Source organism: Psittacula echo, assembly GCF_963264785.1.
Source record: "Psittacula echo genome assembly, chromosome: 1".
Lineage (NCBI taxonomy): Eukaryota > Metazoa > Chordata > Aves > Psittaciformes > Psittacidae > Psittacula > Psittacula echo.
Window position 1 is genome coordinate 132,898,975 of NC_137735.1, and position 21,373 is coordinate 132,920,347.

General features: G+C 36.0%; 1 protein-coding gene across 5 annotated transcripts in view; it reads left to right on the forward strand.

Moving 5' to 3' along the window:
* Positions 1–21,373, forward strand: part of CACNA2D1 (calcium voltage-gated channel auxiliary subunit alpha2delta 1) — a gene marked incomplete at both ends in the record, with an annotated part of 399,650 nt that overhangs the window by 208,219 nt on the left and 170,058 nt on the right. For all 5 annotated transcript variants that reach the window (XM_080618635.1, XM_080618636.1, XM_080618637.1 and 2 more), the window contains one exon: positions 5,841–5,885. In XM_080618635.1, coding sequence (XP_080474761.1) covers positions 5,841–5,885 — 45 coding nt within the window. The remainder of the gene's footprint in view (positions 1–5,840; positions 5,886–21,373) is intronic.

Sequence of the window (21,373 nt, forward strand, 5' to 3'; positions counted from 1 at the left end):
GTACTTTACACTTTTCTGATGAATTATGTTTATGTGAGGGCTGTATGTTTTAGTCCTCATGCCTAGCATGCAGAAGAGTAAACAGATTACTCATTTTATTTATCACTGTGATGCATCTGTGAATGGACAAGAGACCATCTAATGAAAACTGTCTATAAATTTGAAGGTTTCCAGATTATTTCAGTGAAGGAATAACCTGTAAATGAATGCTGAATAAGTTGATCTTTCTCATCTTTTAAAAGAAAGTGTATTCTATGACAAAAAGTACGCAGCACCTTTAATCTCCTTTATGTTATTTCCTGTAATCTTCATCTTTTCATTCCAATTAATAGTCTCAGTAGAATCTTGAGAAAAGCCCCTTACACAAATCTGATGAAAAAGGCTTACCATAAATTATAGTGCAGACCTGGAAGTTTTTAATTAGTGTATGAAATTTAATATGAGAAAGTAGTTCTTTAACTAATCATGTTTTAAGGAAAAATATCTAACCCAAGAGACTCACTTGCCCATATTCTGGGTAACATGAGAAATATTTCTAGACTAGGATGCTATCGAATTGTTTGATATTTGTAATTTTTTATTAAAAATACTTTGATTTTTAAAAGATCTTGTTTGTAAGTCCCATTTCAAGATCCCATTTTAAATGTACTTACTAACCCATTTCTTACAGCCCACGTTCAGACACAGTAATTGCAACTAATTTACTGTATTGCTTGATCTTGTGTACACTTTAAAGATAGGAGGTAAATCAGTAGTTCTACTCATGGATACTGAAGAGAAAAAAATGAATTTATTAGCTGGTAATCTCCTTATTTTACCTGTGCCATTTCACTTATGTAAAATTACAAAGCTGGTTGTAGTAGTTGTCATTCTTTCTCTTCCCTATTCATCGTCTTTTATTCCCTAAAGTTATTTTCTTTAGAAATAGATGTCATTTTTTATTTGTGGTAGGCCATATTTAGCTCTCATTTCTGAAGAGTCTAATTGTGCCTTAAACTACATGTCAGGCTATATAAGGGATTAAACCAAATCTACCTGGATTATTTGTCATAGAATTTATTATGTTGGGTTTAAATCTTAATTACCCTAAAAGTATTTCAGTGAACAATTTTTAATGCACAACTTTATCCAAGGGGTTATGAGAAAATGTTTTTAAAATTGAAGTAGGTGGATTTCATCAACACTTAATGAAATATTTTTTTAACATTTATAGTCGTTTACACTATTTTTATCCAGTATGTCTATGAAAGATGAAATAAATTAGTATGCTAAGTATTTCTATTGCTGCATGCTGAGCAACAGTACTCCTAGTTCTTTTGCTAGTGTTCTATGTCTTTTAAAAGTTTGTGGGATTGATATGATTTTAAAATGTTTTCCAAATTTGTATCTCTAATTCTGATAACTTAGTTTGAAACTAAACAGTCAAAATCAGACATATATTTGTGATCTGGTTTGTTTCTTCTTGGTTGTTTTTTATTTTTTACTCTACCTCAATACCTGCAGAGCAAAAGAATCCTCATAGGTATCACTACTACAAGGTTAATTGCAATGTAAAAGAACTATTATACATTGCCTCTTTTTAATTCATTTAGCACATGTTGTATGAAACAGAAGTCAGGGGAAGTATGCTATTTTAAAACAAAATTCAAGTAATCATATTTGGCATCAATTTCAGAGTTTAAAACCGGCACTACTAATTATGTAGTAATACATATTTGCAATATAATCTACTACGCTAGTTTTAATTTTGCCTCTGATGGTTCATTGAAGAAAATGCTTGAAGTAAGGAGACCTTTCACAAAAACTCTTCTGTTTTCTAGTGTGAGGGAATTCATTATCTTCTAGCATCTCTGTAGCAAATACAATCATGGAAGAGTGTACTTTTTGTTTTCAAATTTTATCTACAATTATTTTGGAATGGCTACTTTTAGGAAAAAAGGGTAATTGTGATGTCTTCTAAATGAATGCATTACATTGATTTCTTTATGAAAAGCTGCAATAAACTAGTTTCTTCCCCTATTTTTAAATATGATTTATTTATTTTTCAGGTAGCTCATTATAGTGTCTCACAAAGTTATAGTTCATTTCAGGCCTTTGGTCTTCCCTGTGTGCCTAACACCATTTTGGGCTGCATCACAGGATGCAGCAAGTAGAGACCTCACATACAGACCTGAGGGCATAAGTAATATCACAGCTTCAGTGAAAGTAGCACTTCTGAGTAGGCAGCAGTGGATGTTCATTGAAAATATTAGTATTTCCAGTATTTATTTTTTATTCTTTCCTGAATGAAATGTAAACATTTCTTGTGGAAAAAAAGGTACTTCAAAAATCACATTATTTCCACTGAAAGGGAGGTTTGACCAGTTGATGGGCAATATTCATGTGATATATATTCATACTTCAATATAATTTCATCATTTCATATATCCATTTCAATATCCATATTTCATGGGCAATTCTTGGAATTGTAGCATAGGATTCACAGAGGAGGTTTTCTTACAGAAGCCATTATGTGGCATTGATGACAAGAAGTTTTCATCTTAGGCACTTGGCAAAAGGAGGATGTATAGCTTTTGCTAAATAAAAAGACATAGATACATTATTGTGATTTACTATCTTTAGAGTCAGATATCTCTTGTTGCAATGTAATCCATGTGTGCTGTTCTTGAAAGAATTTGATTGGAAAAGATTGTTATTTCCTGAAACAACAAGCCAACTTTAGCTCCATTCACATAATCTTGAGTTGAGTTTAGGTATTTATCTAGTCAAGACAATAGAGTGCTGTGTCCGTTCCATAGAGAATCAAAATGCTAGTGTTAGTGTTGGTGTGAATCCAAATTTCATCTGCAGATGTTCTGAAAGATTATATTTTCCCATGCTTTTCTTCTATTTGATAAATCTGTCTGTTTCTTCAAATCTCTAGACATAGAGCTCATAAAGACCAAAAATTTGGATTCTGTCTGGTGAAATTTAGGAAGTCATTCATACTACCCAATATGTGGTGTTTCCCGTTGGAATTGTTTTATAGCCAAAGCTGGGAAACAAAGTACTATTGAAGTGAAAAGCAATATAAAGACAATGGAACAATCTAACCAGCATCAAATAATATAAATGAAAGTGTGGAAGAAAAAAGATTATTAGGATAGACTAGAAAGAATAGTAAGAGTCACAAATAAAACATTTATGACCTAGTCCTGGTTTCCTAAAGTCATGCTTCCGTCAGTTCAGCTTCGGGAGTGTCTTACTAAATCCCTTAATTCGTGAACAGCAATAGCAATGAGTATTCACCTCTCTCTTTCATAGCATTACTGGATAAAGAATAAAAGTAAATATCTGGAATATTTGCTTTGCATCTTGGGCTTGCTGAGTGAGTGTGCAGTATTACCTGGTACCAGAAATGTATGATGGTGGTAAGACTCAAATTCTTTCTGTCAAGAAGTTAATAAATAACTAAACCACTCATTTGGGAACCAGCACCAAAGCAATTTGTTCTTGTCAGCTAGAAGTGGTTAAATTATGAAAAATTGTCCTTTAAACATCTAACTGATCCATGAATCTAATTTGTGAACTGTATAGCATTCGGTGTGTTTTAGCAGTGTGTCTCATATTTTTACATATTGAAAGTAGTGAGATATGACCAGTGTCAGTTTATGCATTATAAAGGTAATATCTCCAGGGAGAATAATGAACTAAAAGGTATAAATAGCCTAACAAAATATGTAATTCCTTTGGGAGTGGTGGTAGTACTTATTTTAATTAACTTGTAAATTTAACTTGTAAATTTATCGTGTTTCTGCAACATAATTCTTTAATAGGTGATTTAAAAGATACTGCTTAGTCCAGTAGAAATATAATTGTGACAGTAAAGAATTATTTTGCTGAAGTAGATAAACAGAATTGTACGCGTAGAAGACAGCTTTAAAAATCCTATGCATTAAATGGTTTGACGACAAGGTATACTGTGAGGGTGAACTCGACCAGTGGGAAGGGGGTGCGGAAATAAATTGGTACCTAAATGAGAGTCCGTACAGGAGAAGGCCTACTAGAATTGTGTCTTATGAAAATGTGCCTTTTTAAGATGAAGCCATTAGCCAAAAAGAATATATACATGATATCCAGCTAAGTATGTATACAGTGCTTTTCCTTGTCTCATTTTGCCCACACAAAAGCTTCCAGGGACGAGACTGCGGGGCAGCTGCTAAAACATATAACATAACATAACACAACACAACACAGCACGAAACACAAGGTAACATCCGTAACATCACGTAACATAACATCCTGCAACAAAATATAACATAATGTAATATAACATAATTTAGCATGCATAACGTAACATACATAACGTAGCATACGTAATGTAACATACATAACATAACATAGCATAACATAAAATCACATGGCATAGCAACATAACCACACTCAGGTCTGGCTTCATTACCCAAATGATACCAAACCGACTGGCTTGCAGGTAGAATGGTGTCGTGATGGAAAAGTGCATTTTGAGGGAAAGAGGAGTTCATATTAATAGCATTTACCTCAAAGTGGTATTTAGCTCATCCATAATATATTTCATGGTTGCATCTCAATAAAGGTCACAAAGGAGAATGAATGATAGATAAAATTATTTATGAAGTGAGGAAAACAATGGTTTACAAAGATGAACTACATTACCCTGTAGTACATGTCATGATACTTTATTAGTGAAAGTAGTAGTTGTTGTTGCCCACTTGAAAAATGGTAACTGAGATCATTATTTCCTGTTGGCATTTATAAAAGAAAAAAACATTTTTAGTGGTAAACTTTTTCATGTAGATACATAAATCCAAAGGTATTGCCATCAACAAAACTGAAAATATAAATAAAGGCTATTTTGTTAGGTTAATAGGAATTGCCTATTTTAAACAAGCTGCTGGACATGAAGAAATGTAACTTCTCCTTTATTTATTCAAAATCTGTAATGGGACTTAAGAAAATGCTATGTACATATATGTATCTAAAAAATGCTATATATGTATATATGTATCTATTTCATGTAAATATATGTATCTACTTCATGTAAAAATACATATGACAATTTCTTACTTTCATTCAAATAGGTATAGGGCACATTACAGCAATTTAGTGGAAAGCTAATACAGTGAACCTAAATCTTTAAGTATTTTAAATGGTTCAGAAATATTTCAAGAGAAAACAAAATTGTATTCCACAGGAAATACCTCAATTTTCAAACTGCTGTAGATGTTACACTGAATGATGCTTCTGACTGCTTTTGCAATGGAAACTAGTAATCTTCTTCATTGTTTGCTTGAATTACATGGTACAGTGTTTCCACAGAGCTGCCAGCATCCACTTTATGCTACAACAGCCAGACTGACCTGTGATGTATCTTCCCAGATTTTATTTTCACCGTGGAAGGTGAATAAAACAATGAATGTGTGTGCAGCAAACACTTTACCCACTTAGCAATACCCATGTGTCGTTGTATCTCTTGCCTGCTAGATGTCATGGTGCATAAATCACCTAACTGCAGAGGCAAGGAGTCATATGTCTGTAACAGAATTCTTTTATGGGCTCTGGATTTTGTCCAACTTTGTTCTTTTCTAGCTGGTTTTTTGAGTGTCTTATGTAGCTATGAGGTAAAAAGCATTAAATGAATGAATTTAAACACGAGCATGGGAAATATTACACGCAACAGAGAAAACAAAGGTCTGATTCTGTCATATTTCAAAGAATACTTAATGAAATATGGACTTCTTTTAAAATGTATTTTAATACAAATTATTCATACTTCATTCTTTATTTTCAAACTAACAGAATGACTTTTCTTTCTCTTACAGAATAATGATATAATCTATTACAATGCGAAAGACGATCAGAATGATGTAAGTAATATGTTTCTTTTTGTTTCATTGCCTGTAATCTCAGAAAATTAAGGGATTGAAACCACTAATGAAACCTGAAGACCATCATTTAAATATTTTGCTGTAGCAAGAAAACAAAAAACTTAGAAATGTCTTCAAAAGTTTCTTCAAGAGCCAGATATTACTTTGAGTTCTCGTTATTAAAGTCTCTCTTCACTTATGCAATCTGATTTACCGATCAGGCAGGGAATGTGCTGGAAGTAAAGGGATCCTGACAGGAATATCAGTAACTTCTAGAAATTTAATAAAATCCTAATTATAGGACTGGAGAATCAAAATTAAATAATCTTCTTTACTCCAAAGAAACCTTTTTCTGGCCCTGTTTTCCAAGCTGATATTATCTTTTTCTCTATTCTTTGTAAGAAATTTTTTACATGAAGGAAAGCCAATATAAAATATTACTGACAAACTATTTTCATGCACTTTGTCACTCATATGACTGTAATAAGCTTTGGGGAAATGGAAAATCCACTCCCAAGATTTAGACTAAATGTACGATATTTTAATTCCAGATTCTACTAAAACTCTTAGTTTAAGTGGTTTGAAGTTTCCAGTTTGGTTTTAACTATTAAAATCTTAATGTCTTCTGGGGAAAGACCAAGTTGCCCTCACCTTTGCTTGAGATAATACAACTGATTGTCTTCATTATAGATTTAATTTAGAAAACCATAGAAAAATGTGTTAAATGTATTAATCAGAATTGCCAGCATGGTTCATTTGCACTTTTTAATCAAGTATTCTTTAGAGATTGATGGCATCACTATTATAATTGATGCTTCTGCTGTAAGGCAATTAAAGAAGGTACATAGATCATGTCAAAAAGAACTATTTTATATGCTTATATAAAGTCACAAGTACTGGAATTGAGATGCAACAAAGACTACAGTCCTGAGTTTTAAAGTTTGCATGATTTAAATAAAAGTCATTAAAAGTAGCCTAAATTTGAAAGATACTGGTCTCTTCTCATCAAATTCACTGAGACTGCAGGTGCTAATAATTTCTGGAAACAGAATTACGAAGCTTAAATTTTGGAATTTTATTCTAAGTGTGCCATAAAGTGATGGTATATTGTTGTGTGAAGTAAAAGACCCTGCTGTATCTGTTATGATTAAATTGTATTGCAAAAGGTCTTGAGGTGACTACTTCTACAACCTAAATTCAAATTTGTTTGGCAAGGTGGGAAAGGAAATACTGTTCCAGAGTTAATCTCATTTTCTTTGGCTTTCTTTGGGTAGTCCCCTCTCCCACACCCCCAGAAAAGCCCCAAACACCACCAAATCCCCCCACTAAAACAAACAAACAAACAAACAAACAAACAACAGAAACAAAATGTTTTACTCCACCATGTGTCCTATTTGAATCTCTGTTTCAGTTTTATTTCTTTTATGTCTTTTTGAACTCTTGGAATGAAGTTTGTAATAATCTCTATTGTTGAGCTAAGAATAGTTCCCTGTGAATCAGGGCTAGTCTGTGTAGATGTAGACCATAGTTTAGTGGTGAACACGACTGTGCTGGATTACAGGTTGGTCTCGATCTTAAAGGTCTTTTCCTACCTATATGATTCTTGCTGTTTAAAAAAGGTGAATATTTCATAATGATGCTAAATGTTATGAGCCTTCAGCTGCAATATCAGTATTAATTTTTCATAAGCAAAATAAATCTTATTTATGTTATAGAAAACAATTATTTTAGAGATGTAATTTATACATGTAGATTTAGATCCCTTTAAAAAGCCCAGTACTTCAGGAGCCATATACCTCCTAAAAAAGTCTCTCTCATGTGTCTTGAAGTTTCCACTGTTAAAATTTCTATGGAAGTTTTTCTTTAAAAAAAATAAAAATTTAGGATTTTTCTCCCTTCATCAGTAAAGTTGAGCCTGATCAGATAAATGCAGATTAGAAATCCTAGAAAAGTTTGTATTCTAATTGTAGGACTTTGTTGGGAATAGAAAGTTGTGGCTATGATTTGCATCTCATTAAGGTGGTAAGAATCAGTTAAATATGTGATGATAAAACACTGAAAGTGTGAATGTAGCAGTATTTATGCTTGTGTTGCCACTGTGATCGGTAATCTAACTTGAAAGAACACGTAAGGATAAGATGGTCAATGATCCAATACTGATTTTTTTTTGGAAAATCCGAATCCAGGTTTTCAGCTAGGTATGCAAACACAACAGACTCTTCTCCCTTGTTCCTGCTTGAAAAATGATTGAGAGTACATAGGTGGTATCTTTTTTCTTAATAAAGAAAGACTTTAATAGAATCATCTCTGAAGCGCTGGATAGTAAAACTGCTTTTGCCACCTTTTGTTTGCTGTCTCTTACAAGTTCATGTTGTTTTCTCTTCTTCTGTGCTGTAAGCCTTCATTTAATCAAAGAACATGATACTATAATTCTCTTTCAGTATAAAAAGGAATAATTAGCCACAGAAATTTATTTATGAAAATTAGTTATCTAAGCTAGTCACTGTGGATGCCTCTGGAGAGTTGTTGAGTTTTTCATGAGGTCTATGGTTAGTTGAATCACTTCTAGCTATGCGTTTCTCTCTGTTGACCAGGTTCCTATGACAGACCCTTTTAGATCTTAGATTTTACATGTTCAAAAATTAGAGGAAATGAATCTCACAGGTCCTGCCTGCCAGCTTTTGTCTCCACTCATCCTTTTAAAATTATAGCTTTATCAGAAGAACAGTCCTCTAACTTAAATTCTGTGTATTTTTTTCTGTGTATGTTAATACACTGCAGTGGAGTTTGTTTTCCTGCTCCCTGTTTATGTATGGCATTCAGGAGATTTTTCTCCCTCATTTTTCATCTGCTGTCTTGATGGGCCTTTTTGAGTCTAATGGCTGTGTTTGCTTGGACTGAGAAAAAAAAAAAAGGAATGTGAAGACCAATCATTCTTTGGCCTTTGGATTTCTCAGTCTCCCAGATAAAACAATCAATTTGTAAGCCCTTAGTCCATCTATCAGTAATATACCTTTTGTACTCTTTATCCTACAACAGCAATTAGATTGTACTTGCTTATTTTCCCACAGCGCTGCATGTAATGTGTGAATGCTTCATGGTAATTAATGAGTTTTATCCTCACAACAAAGTAGGAGGCATTATAGTCCCATTTTTCATATCTCATAGGAAGATAATGGTCAAACTTGTAATTTAATACAGGTCTCCTAGGTTTCCATTCACTGTCCTTTTCCCCCCGAACCCTTTCAGTTTGATATATTGCAGCCTGGGTTGTGCACTTTAATTTGCAGCTGTCAACTGCTTGTGCTGTATTTGGACAAATGCTGTGGTGGTTTTATTGGACAACTGAGTGGCACCACATGAAGATGCCCTTTCCTATTAGTTTCAATGTTGCTTTGCCTGTTTTCTCTTCTTGCCCTTTGTACCCCACTCTGTTTATGGTCATCTTCACTGTTCAGTTTTTCTCCTTTTTTATACTGGCCTCCATTTTATTTTTAGTGATTCCACATCTTCTTTATAGATTCTCTGTAAATCTAATTTTATTGTTTCCTTGTGCTCAGGGAATTCTCTCCACTGTGCACCGAATTGTTCAGTGGCTTAATTTTCATTCTTCCTTGATTCATTCCTTAATGTTTCTCTCATATCTTCTTTGCACCTTGCTTCTTTTCTGCCTTTTTTAGGGTCATGGTTTTATAAACTCTTTCCTGCACAAGTCACTACAGCCTAAGGAAAAGGAGATTGAAATTCTTCAGTGATTAACTGAAAAGACTAACGATTACAAATAAAGAAACAAATGTTTCTTTAACATGAAACAAGCCACACCTCACTGGAGGATTGCAGTTCCTCTGTAGGTCTCACTCATTAGGCCTTAATTGGAACCAGCCAGTTGCATCTCCTGTCAGGAGCTGTGTCCCTAGTTAGCACAAGTGATTTATTAGAGAATGCCTCCATCCAGCTTCATGTTGAATTGCTGTCATGACTAGCAAAACAGTACTTCTTTTGCAGTTATTGATCAGGTATTAAGTGATAGCAGCACTTTTTAATGTTGTTTTACTGAATTGACATGGATGCTCTAGAATTGTGGGTCCCTTTGGGAGCTGGTACCTGCACAAAATGTAAATTCATTCTGTGATGAGAGTATGTGGGTTCCACTAGTGGGAAGCAATCTGAAGCATGCCTATGTCTGTTTTAAATATGAAAACCATTTTGGTTATTACTTTATAAAACTTGTAAGGTGAAATCTTTTATAACTGATAAGCTGTCTTTGCCACATGGATTTGATACTATTCTTATTTCAGTATGCCTCATTATTTTGGAATAATATGTAAAACATTATTTCCCTGAGTTTAAAACTGCAGTGTAAATGCAGCTATTAAGGGGTGGATTCTTTTTGTAGCTGCTGTTGAGTTTTGTTTCCCCAAATAAAAATGATAAAAAGATATATCTACATCAAGTTGAAATTTGTTATAAAACTAAGAAAGGTTCATTCATTAGGTATGAATATAAACATCATTTAAAAAATTCCTGATGGGTTTCAACATACCACAGTTCTGGGCATATAATTTGAATTTCTCCCTGTAATGGCTATTAGTCATACAGGCGAATGACAAATTCTAGCTCTTTTTGGTATAGACATGGGTGACATTTTGCCAAGGTAGTTTGTTCTTAGAATGACCTGAGATATAAGAGGGAAAGAACATTTGTGCTAGTATAAATTATATCTGCCATTATGAAAGACTGTCAGAGTAGGACTGTCGATACACCCATATAGGGAACATTTATAAAATCTTAGAAAAGTTTCATTAGAACATGAATTGCTGCTCTGTAATAAATGTCATATTTTCAAATATATTTAAATTTTTCTAAAATATATCTTGAGCATTAACCTATATAATTTGCTACTGGCATTAGTACTTGGAATTAATAATTAGGTCTATAATACATTTAAAATTTTATTAAATTAAGTAGGAAAATTTATAGATTCCCATCGATAACATAATAAAAACATCTCCTGGATGTTGCAGTTTTTGATTCCTGAGAGTATTCCAAGCCTCTGTATTGTGCTTCTCAAATATACAACATATTCAGAGATGTTACTCTTTAAAGTTTTTTGTATCCTAGATATCATAGAACATACTTACTATGCTACATATGTTGAAAATTTTCATTTGAATTAATATGTTTGAAAATAAACTTCTCTGAAAAGGTAGATCCGTATTTTATCTCTTATGTAACAAACTAATTACACTTTGGGGAGTTGTATCTTCTGCACTGTAGTGTATAACAAAAATAATGCTTATGATTAAAATGCATACTTCTTACTGTAGTGGAGAGGTACAAAAATCTTGTTATAAGATAGCACACAGGGTCTTATCTGTAGTGTATGAGGAGGAGGAATAAGTAGGAAAACCATATTTTTATGTTCTTTGGTCTGACATCTGTTGTTCATCTTTTTTATACAAAAGGATTTATTTCTAGTAATTTCATAGTACCTTGACTTCCAGATGTTTTAGGGAAATGCATACTCCAGGGTTTTTGCTGAGCACTTTCCTCTGTCATGTCTGGAATCCAGTGTTATCGTTTCTACTAGGCAATTTGGAAATTGAGCCTTGGAACTGATAGTGAGGGTGCGATTGACATTATGTACTTTAGTACCCAGACTTTTTGCATTGTTCACTGAGGAATGTGTGCCTTTTACCAAGTATCACTGGGAAATGTGTTAGGTTATTCCATTTCAATGCATTTTAGGTAAGTTTCAGTCCAACCCATAGGGAGAAAAGACAGTCTTTTGAGCTTCCTATTGAAATTATGATGATCTATTGCCATAGGAAGCAGGGGTTCTTGGTTTTTTTGTTTGTTTTTATTATTATTATTATTATTTTATTATTATTATTATTATTATTATTATTATTATTATTATTTTAATGTTCTGATTTAAAAACTCGATGTCAGGTTTATATCCCTTTGTTCAAATTTGTGTAAGTCTTCTCCCAAATGAATATACATTCGAGCCTGCAATGAAAAATACATGATAATGAAATATATGACTGCCCCAAAGCTATCTCCTACCTGTGAATCAGAGTTATGAAATAATAATGGCAAGAGTGACAACTGTAGTTGTCAGTGTTCTAAAAAGGATGAGAATGTTCATAATGCAGAGAATCCTGCCTTGAAGGCAAATTTGCACAAAAGAGCAAAAGACTCGCACAAATTTGCACAAAAGACTTGAAGTCTCTCCATGAAGGCTAAGTTTATGCCACATCAAAGATCAAAATTCAGCCCTAAAGGTAGCGATTCATCAGTTTAATGGAAAAATTCTTCTTTCAGGGTATTTCCTGCTAATATTAAATGCATGAGTGATAATAATTGCAGTGAATGCAATGAATAATTATTTATTGGTAAATAAAAGCAACTCCAAAAGCTGAACCTGTTATAGAAAGTTTATAGCACTTGAAGTAGTGATTTTAAGGCTTTGTTTCCTAATTTCAGATAGCAATCTTGTATAGGTGTTTTGACATGTCACTTGGAAATGTATGGGTCACATTGAGGTTTTTTAAGTGGTACAAACCAAAATGAATGACAGAATCTGATGGTTTTTCACGATTGATTGAAGGTGGAAGTAGGCTTTCAGAATTGCAAGTCTTATCAAGATTGCTGGAATGAAACACAATATTTTTAATAAGATTTAACATGTAGACTCAGAATAGCTAAAATCACCAAAATCTTTGAGTCATATTTTCAAGTTTAAGAAGTTAAAAAACAGAAAGACAAAGCGCTGGCAGTTGTATCTTCTGAGGTTCTACTGATCTACTGCTTACTTATATGTCAGGTGAAATAAATGATCAAATGAACCCTTCATCATGAGTGAGATAAGAGGTAATTATTATAATTACACAATTGCCTTTAATATTCAGACTGTATATGGGGCAAAGCTGATGCTCTGGAATCCTCATTCTGGGAAGTTTATATAATTACTATTAATTGATTGGGAGATTAACATGTAGTTTTGCTTTCCTCAGATGACATGAAATGCTGCTTTACTCGGAGACATAATACCATATTTGCTTTCTTAGAGATGCTTTCAAAGTGGTTTGTGATTCCAAATATATCTCCAAACAATGAATAATCTATTCATTGCAGTGTTAGGGGATTTTCAGTAAGTTCCCTGTAGTTCAGGTAAATTGAAATGCAGTTCATTGCCTGTTCCTGCCGCTGACTCTGCAAATAAGAGCATTTCTGAGCTGGCCAGTGCAATCTGCAAAAGGCCAGATCACTTTTCCTGGCCTTTCCACATGCTCATTGTCAACATGCTCTACCCTTGTTGTTTTTGGAGAGTAGGTGAAAAAAAAAAAACAGACTGAATAAGACAACCATATCCAATACAAAGCATTTAATTTGTAGGTGTTTGTAAGTGGATGATCAGGCTATTCTGTGAAATATCCAGCTTTCTTACTGTATCCAGTGTTCTTTTCCTGCAGTTCTCTTCAATAACATCTCTAGTTTACAGTACTTGGCATAAATATGGCAAAGCAGCAGAGCTTCAGAATTGAAGCGTCTCATTTTATGCAAGGTCATTTACGCTGTAGTTCTGCACCTGGGTCATGTCTTGTGTAGGACTGAGGAGGAAGCAATCTGGGAGTTAGCTTCAGGAACATTTCTTGCCCACAGGGCTGTTGAAAGGCTTTTTGTGCTTTTGTCTTCTGACTCAAAGTTTTTCAGAGGTTTTAGTGTTGGTATGTGAGAGGTGAATTAAAGCTACTCTTGCAGCTCTCTTTATGATGTGTGTTGCAAATAACTTTTAATCCAGCAGGGAATCACATTGTCCAGACCCTAAAAACTTTTGAGCTTGGCTTCAGTTTGACCTGTTTCTTCATTCTTTTTCCTTCTGATGTGCTTCTTGGGCAGATTATCCTTCTAAAATTTCCCCAGTCTCTGAATGCCGTTCTTCTAATTTATTGCATTGTTAGTATTCCCCATACAGGTGTTTTTAAAAAATAGTCTTGCATAATGTTAAGGCAATTTGCTTAAATTGTTAGACTGTATTTAGTCTGCAGGAAAAGTCTATGGTCCATATGTAACCCACAGGTCAGTGAATGGCTTAACGTTACCTGCTGGTTTTATCTACCTAGATACAGCTGGCATTTAATTAGTGAAAAGCTGCATTATATTTATGTGAGCATGAATTAATGAGTGATGTTTGGATAGTGTTTTGAGCCCCATTAGTGTTAACTCAGAGGATCACAGGAAAAAAACCAGAAGGGCTTCTGGAGGTCATGTAGTCTAACCTCCTTCTCAAAGCAGGACTTTACTGTTATTAATGTTGCTGTTGACAAAGGAGATGGAACAAATTAAGAACAAAGAGCAATAACCAATTGGTATGCTGCAGGATGTACAAAATCTGAACCTAAGCAGTATGACAGAAGGTAACAATGCATGGTGAAACAGGATCAGTTGATGGCTTAGCAAAGCATGGCAAAGGCAACTGCATCAGATGAAAAAAATCAAACTAATTAAATGTTCACATTCAGTTGGTATTATAAGTAATTCTCAATGAAGCATTAAGATGATTTAATAGTTTTTGCTCCCCAGGGGTATGATCTTTAATCAGATGTTGAGGTGGGAAGAGGTAGGCAGTGTGAGTCATTCCAACAAGGGTAGAACAGTTCCTAGTTTGAAATTTAATTGGGTAATGTATAAAAAATCTAAATTATGTACAGTGCATTTTGGTCTTGAAATTACAGACGACCAAGTATTCCATGGGACTTTTATCAACAACGGATACTTTTGTTTCATTTTATTACATAACTTCGAGTACTTTAATGGGATCTGAATGATCAATTATTTAAAGGAGGCTATGAATTTTAAAGGGTTTTTTTGTTTGGTTGTTTTGTTGTTTGTTGTTTTTTTTTTATAATTAACTGGGCTTTCTTGAACCTCTCATAACATTTGAATCAGTTAGAGTAAAATGTGCTATTATTCTGCTATGACCCTGTATTCCTAGTGCTGGCTAATGATACTATCTTGTCCAGTGAAGCTGCTACTGAAGTCAGTGCTGAAGAAAGCAGCTCTGTACCAAACATGATAACTTAAGAGCAGGTAGAAAAGTCACTTTTAGTGAAAACTCGACCTGAACCCCTGAGTTTCCTAAGGCCACCACCCTATACAGAAAAGCACCAAGCTGGGAGGTTCAGGTGGAATTATACATTGTAACTCCCTCGTAACTTGAATAGGATGCACAACCCAGGAAGAATATGAAGATGTTGCCTGAATCTTCAGTAATGGAGGGGGAGACTTAGGAATAACTGAAGCTAATCAGACATAAGCAAGTTAATAGGACCAGATGGGATGGATCCAAGGGTGCTGATGTTACTGTAAGGCAGCCCTCCATCATCCTTGAAACACTGGGGAGGTTAGGAAAAGTTGCTGATGACATGGGAATGGGAAAATGTCACAATACCTTTAGGAAGATAAATATGGTTTATGTGCTTAAATATTTAAAATGCATATTATATTTTACCTGACATTGTAATTAAAGAGAAAGCAGCAGAGGACAGAAATGGATTTTTGCATACTAATGTTACAGCAGCAGAGTTTACACAGCTTTGCTTTGAAGGTCAGCTGTAATCTGTACTAATGAGAAAAGAATAAACCTTCCAGTTCTTATTAAGGAAGAAATCAAGGTTTCAACAAATATAATTCTATCTCACTAAAATATCATGTCAGTTTTCAGAAAGACAAGCTGATTGCACAGGTCTCTCTAAAATAAATCACTTTAATTGCTAATATGCTTAGGTAACCAGATTTTCAGCCCCTCATCCTGCCACCTAATCTAACTTCCTTAGCCCTACCTTGTTGGGACACTTACAGAATAGTCTTTTCCTTTTCAAATCAGACACATGTATATTGTGGCTTGATTGCTTCAGACCTGTGCTTACAAGTAGGTGGTCTCCCTGTACTCAGTGGGCATTAGCTGCAGCAACAGAGTGTCTCAGGCAATTTATAATTCTAGTTTTCAAGTAAACATCAAGGAGATGGAGGAATGTCTTGGCTTAGAAAGTGGAACAAGTTCCATTTTGTCTAGTAGGAATTTAAATTCTTACATTCAGTTTAAAAGGGTAAATCTGAGCAGGTATGTAGTTCAAGTCCTCTGGAAAAGTATTAGTTAAATCTATTTGAATTTTTAGTATGATATATTGCCATGTTCTGCCCCATTTGGACTGCTAGTCACAGAATTCCTTCTTTAATACTTGACCAGCCGTATGTTGACTCCCTTCTCTAGTCCTCAGACTTCCCAGTCCTTCCATAATAAATTAATTACATCAAGGATTCATTTATTCATTAAACCAAACTCATGATGCAGTGAATTTTGTGAATAGGTTGGGATACAAAGCAATAGTAGACACTATTATGTTTAGGATATATATATAATAATTCTGTGGGTGTCTAAAAGTTCTGATCAGCAGCCTTGAACCATGAAGGTCAGATAAATAAATGCATACAGAGGGTTTTGAACCATACAGAAAAATAATATAGTTGTGTATACAGTAGGAAGAGGCAAGCCTTTAAGTAGGTGTGTAGAAGTGATTATCAACAAAAGATTACCCAGACCCTATATATATATAATATATATATTCTTATGTTTATAAATGCAAATATGTGTATATATTCTTATGTTTAACACCTCTCTGTTGTCTCACAGGAAAAATAAGAATATTTAAGTTCTGAGCCAGCTGTTTTCTTATTTTATTTATAACACTTTTAGTTAAGTTTTGTTCCTAAGAGTAGATAGAAGAATGTCATTTTACTTAAAATCTTAGTGTAGCTGAATGAAGACCACAGTCCCCTGCTGACACACAAACAAAAAAGAAGTAAACTGTTTGCAGTTCTGTCACAACCATCTAAATGCACTTGGCAGTCTTCCCACAGCTGGAAAATCACATCTATCGAAAAGGAAATAAAAGAAGGTGTCAGAAGGCAGTGCACTCATGACATTATCTAAACTGCTGTGAAAGTGCTATGGATATTAGGAATGCATTTTAGCTGCCTCTTCAAAATTAACTTCCCTCTATCTTGTCCTTAGAAGAGCTGTTCCGTCCTTTGCTTGCTGCAGGCGTATTGCTGAGCTGTCTGCTTCAAGCGACATCTCATTTTACTCTTGCTGTCGGGTCCAGCTGTAACTTTTTAATGGGGCCACAAGCAGTGTTGGAGGGGCTCTGTATGTAGTTCTACTGTATTACTTTCCTCAGGGAGGGAAAAACCCCAACAAAACAGCAACACTGATTTTGAGTAAGGAACTGAGTGTAGGAAAAATTCCATGCTTATTTTGTGCACGATAGTGTTCATTTGTACAGAGTAGACCTGCATTATGCTAAAAGAACCATAGGGAGTGAGACTCCACCGTCATTCTCTAAAACGGCATTGATAGGGACAGCATGGTTTCATGCAAAACATAGTCCCTAGGTATTAGGACAATGGAGAAAACTAGCAACCAATTCCTTTCTATTTTGCATAGGCATGAAATTAGGCAGGTGCCATTGTTTCTTGCTGGGTATCAGTTCAGGAATTAAAAGAAATCTACCTTTTATTCTTTTGTCCTTATGCTAAACTTATTCTGATGCTTTGAGAGACTTCTACATTGTTCCTGCAGAGAGTCTAGCTTCAGAAAATCCCTGAAGATTGTTTCAGTTTGGTCATGGAGTTTGTGTGTTTCATTGATGGTATTTTTTTAATTAATATTATGTTTCTGATGTCCAGTTTTCAACATTTGCAATAAGCAACACCCAATAAGTTCTATATTTGTGGGAAAATATTTCCCATTTCTACAGTAACCAGTGCTTTTCAGCTAACTGAATATTTACTGGTAGAGATACAAAATCCACTCATTTTCCCGTGGCTGTGATGGTGAAAAATAAGTGAATGCTGTGGAAAGGAATTGGGATATGTTTGGCTGCAGTGAAATTGGCAGCTAAACTATGACAGAGATTCTTGAAATGACCTTGTTTCATTTCATTTTAATGGTTGTTTCCTTCTCTTTATACATCTTTCAGTGATAGTTATTGGTAGAAAGCTTCCACTTACCTCATGTAGATATATTAATTTGTTTACAAAGCTCTTAAGAGACACGTTGCATTATTTCTGCCATGTATTTGGCTTACAAAAACCAGAAAGCAACCTCCAGTTTATTTTAGATCATGCCAAAAGTGAAGTAGCCAAGATGACAAAGAACAGCTACAGAAGAACCCACTTTATCCAAAGTTTAGCTGCTATATCAATTTCCCTTTATTCTGATGGTGAATGGTAGGCACCTGAAAGAAGTATTTTATTTATTTTAAAACAAAAAGTCTTAAAATGGAACAAATGTGAACTGAAGAGAGAAATTGATTCTATCTGCCTCACTTGGGAGGGAGAAATTGGCCTGGAGATTCATTGCAGAGAAGTGAGTGAGTTATTTTGCTGACTGTCAGTGGTAGGTAACAATGTAATTCAATAAGTGAAGGCCAGGTTTGAATAGATAGAAAATTAATCTTCAGCCAGTATGTCCAGTGGGATTTTCCTGTGCCAGTATTGATTGCATTTCAGCTCCTGACTTGAGAGAGATATCAGTTGGAGTTGGATTTTAATTGTATTCACATGCTGGATTACTTTGATTGAAAATATGTGTTTTGCTACTTTCTAGAAAGAAAGTTTAACTTGATATTAAAACTACACCAAGCGATGCCACAATCTGTCAGGCTTTTGATGGAAATTCCAGACTAAAATGAATAATAAAATTGAGGTGTTGTTTTTTAATATATATATATTCATTTTTTTTAACTTAGATGTAACTTACTTGAAATTAATGAATTTGATAAATGAAAAGTAAATAGTTTTCACTTTATATAGAAGGATCCACCATGAACATTGGATGTATAAGGCTTGGCACAGACTTAATCTTGCTGGTCAGTAGGTAGTGGACCAAGTGAGTGCAACACTACTCTGCCTGTAATCCTGATACTTTCCTGTTGTGTGCAGAACTAGCTCAGGTACCTTATGTGAAGGAAATTTTAGAACTATGAAAAAATTTTGTCATTTGACATATCACTGGGATTCCGAGGGCAGATAGCTTCATTGTTTCAATATCTGCTTTGAATGTCACAAAATACTCCCAGGAAAAGTCAACAATAGGGATGCAAAAGCTTTTACATTACTCTATGCAATTTGTGTAGATCCACTGCCCTGCATCAATGAGACTGAGAAGAGATATTCATGGTTTTGTTCTGATATCACAGTATCACAGTATCACAGTATGTTAGAGATTGGAAGGGACCTCAAAAGATCATCTAGTCCAATCCCCCTGCCAGAGCAGGAACACCTAGATAAGGTTACACAGGAATGTGTCCAGGCGGGTTTTGAATGTCTCCAGAGAAGGAGACTCCACAACCTCCCTGGGCAGCCTGTTCCAGTGTTCCGTCACCCTCACTGAGAAGAAGTTTCTTCTCAAGTTTAAGTGGAACCTCTTGTGTTCCAGTTTATACCCATTACCCCTTGTCTTATCATTGTTAGCCATTGAGAAGAGCCTGGCTCCATCCTCATGACACTCCCCCTTTATATATTTATATACACTAATAAGGTCCCCCCGCAGTCTCCTCTTCTCCAAACTATAGAGACCCAGCTCCCTCAGCCTTTCCTCATAAGGGAGATGCTCCACTCCCTTAATCATCTTTGTCGCCCTGCGCTGGACTCTCTCCAGCAGGTCCCTGTCCTTCTTGAACTGAGGGGCCCAGAACTGGACACAATATTCCAGATGCGGTCTCACCAGGGCAGAGTAGAGGGGAAGGAGGACCTCTCTCGACCTACTGACCACCCCCCTTCTAATACACCCCAGGATGCCATTGGCCTTCTTGGCCACAAGGGCACAGTGTTGGCTCATGGTCATCCTGCCATCCACTAGGACCCCCAGGTCCCTCTCCCCTCCACTGCTCTCTAACAGGTCGTTCCCCAACCTATACTGGAACCTGGGGTTGTTCCTGCCCAGATGCAGGACTCTACACTTTCCCTTGTTATATTTCATCAAGTTTCTCCCTGCCCAACTCTCCAGCCTGTCCAGGTCCCGCTGGATGGCAGCACAGCCTTCTGGCGTGTCAGCCACTCCTCCCAGCTTAGTGTCATCAGGAAACTTGCTGACAGTACACTCAATTCCCTCATCTAAATCATTGATGAATATATTAAATAATACTGGTCCCAGTACTGACCCTTGAGGCACTCCACTAGATACAGGCCTCCAACTGGACTCCGCCCCATAGACTACAACTCTCTGGCTTCTCTCCTTCAGCCAGTTTGCAGTCCACCTCACTACCTGATCATCCAGGCCGCACTTCCTCAATTTAGCTATGAGGATGCTGTGGGAGACTGTGTCAAATGCTTTGCTGAAGTCAAGGTAGACCACATCCACCGCTCTGCCATCATCCATCCACCATGTTATTTCCTCATAAAAGGCTAGGAGGTTGGTCAAGCATGACTTCCCCTTGGTAAAGCCATGTTGACTGCCCCTCATAACCCTCTTATCCTTGACATGCCTTAAGATGGCATCAAGGATAAGGTGTTCCATCACTTTCCCAGGGATGGAGGTGAGGCTGACCGGTCTATAGTTACCCGGGTCCTCCTTCTTGCCCTTTTTGAAGACTGGAGTGACATTTGCTTTCCTCCAGTCCTCAGGCACCTCTCCCATTTCCCAAGACTTGGTGAAGATGATGGAGAGTGGTCTAGCAATGACTTCCGCCAGTTCCCTCAGCACCCGCGGGTGCATCCCATCTGGACCCATGGATTTATGGATGTCCAGATTGCTCAACTGGTCCCTAACCCATTCCTCATGGACTAAGGCAAACCGCTCCAGTGACCTAACTTCATCTGAGGTCTCAGGAGTACAGGGCTCTTCAGGACTGCCTCCGGCAGAGTAGACTGACACAAAGAAGGCATTCAATAACTCTGCCATCTCTGTATCTTCTGTCACCAGGGCACCCATCCCATTCACCAGTGGGCCAACCTTGCCTCTGGTGTTAGTTTTATCAGCTATGTATTTGAAAAAGCTCTTTCTGTTGTCCTTGACCCCTCTGGCCAGATTTAATTCTAAGGAGGCCTTAGCCATCCTAGCTGCCTTCCTACATCCTCTAGCAGCAGCCTTATATTCCTCCCAAGTGGCCAGCCCCTCCTTCCATGACCTATAAACTCTCCTCTTCCACTTGAGCATACCCAGCAGTTCCTTATTCAGCCACGCAGGTCTCCTGGCCCTCTTCCTTGACTTCCTACGTGTCGGGATGCTCAGCTCTTGAGCTTGGAATAAGCAATCCTTGAATGCCAACCAACTATCTTGGGCCCCTTTACCTTCAAGCAGCCTTGCCCATGGGATTTCCCCTAGCAATTGCTTGAAAAGGCCAAAGTTTGCCCTGCTAAAGTCCAGGGTTGCAATTCTACTTGCTATTGTACTGGTCCTACCACACAAGATCCTGAAT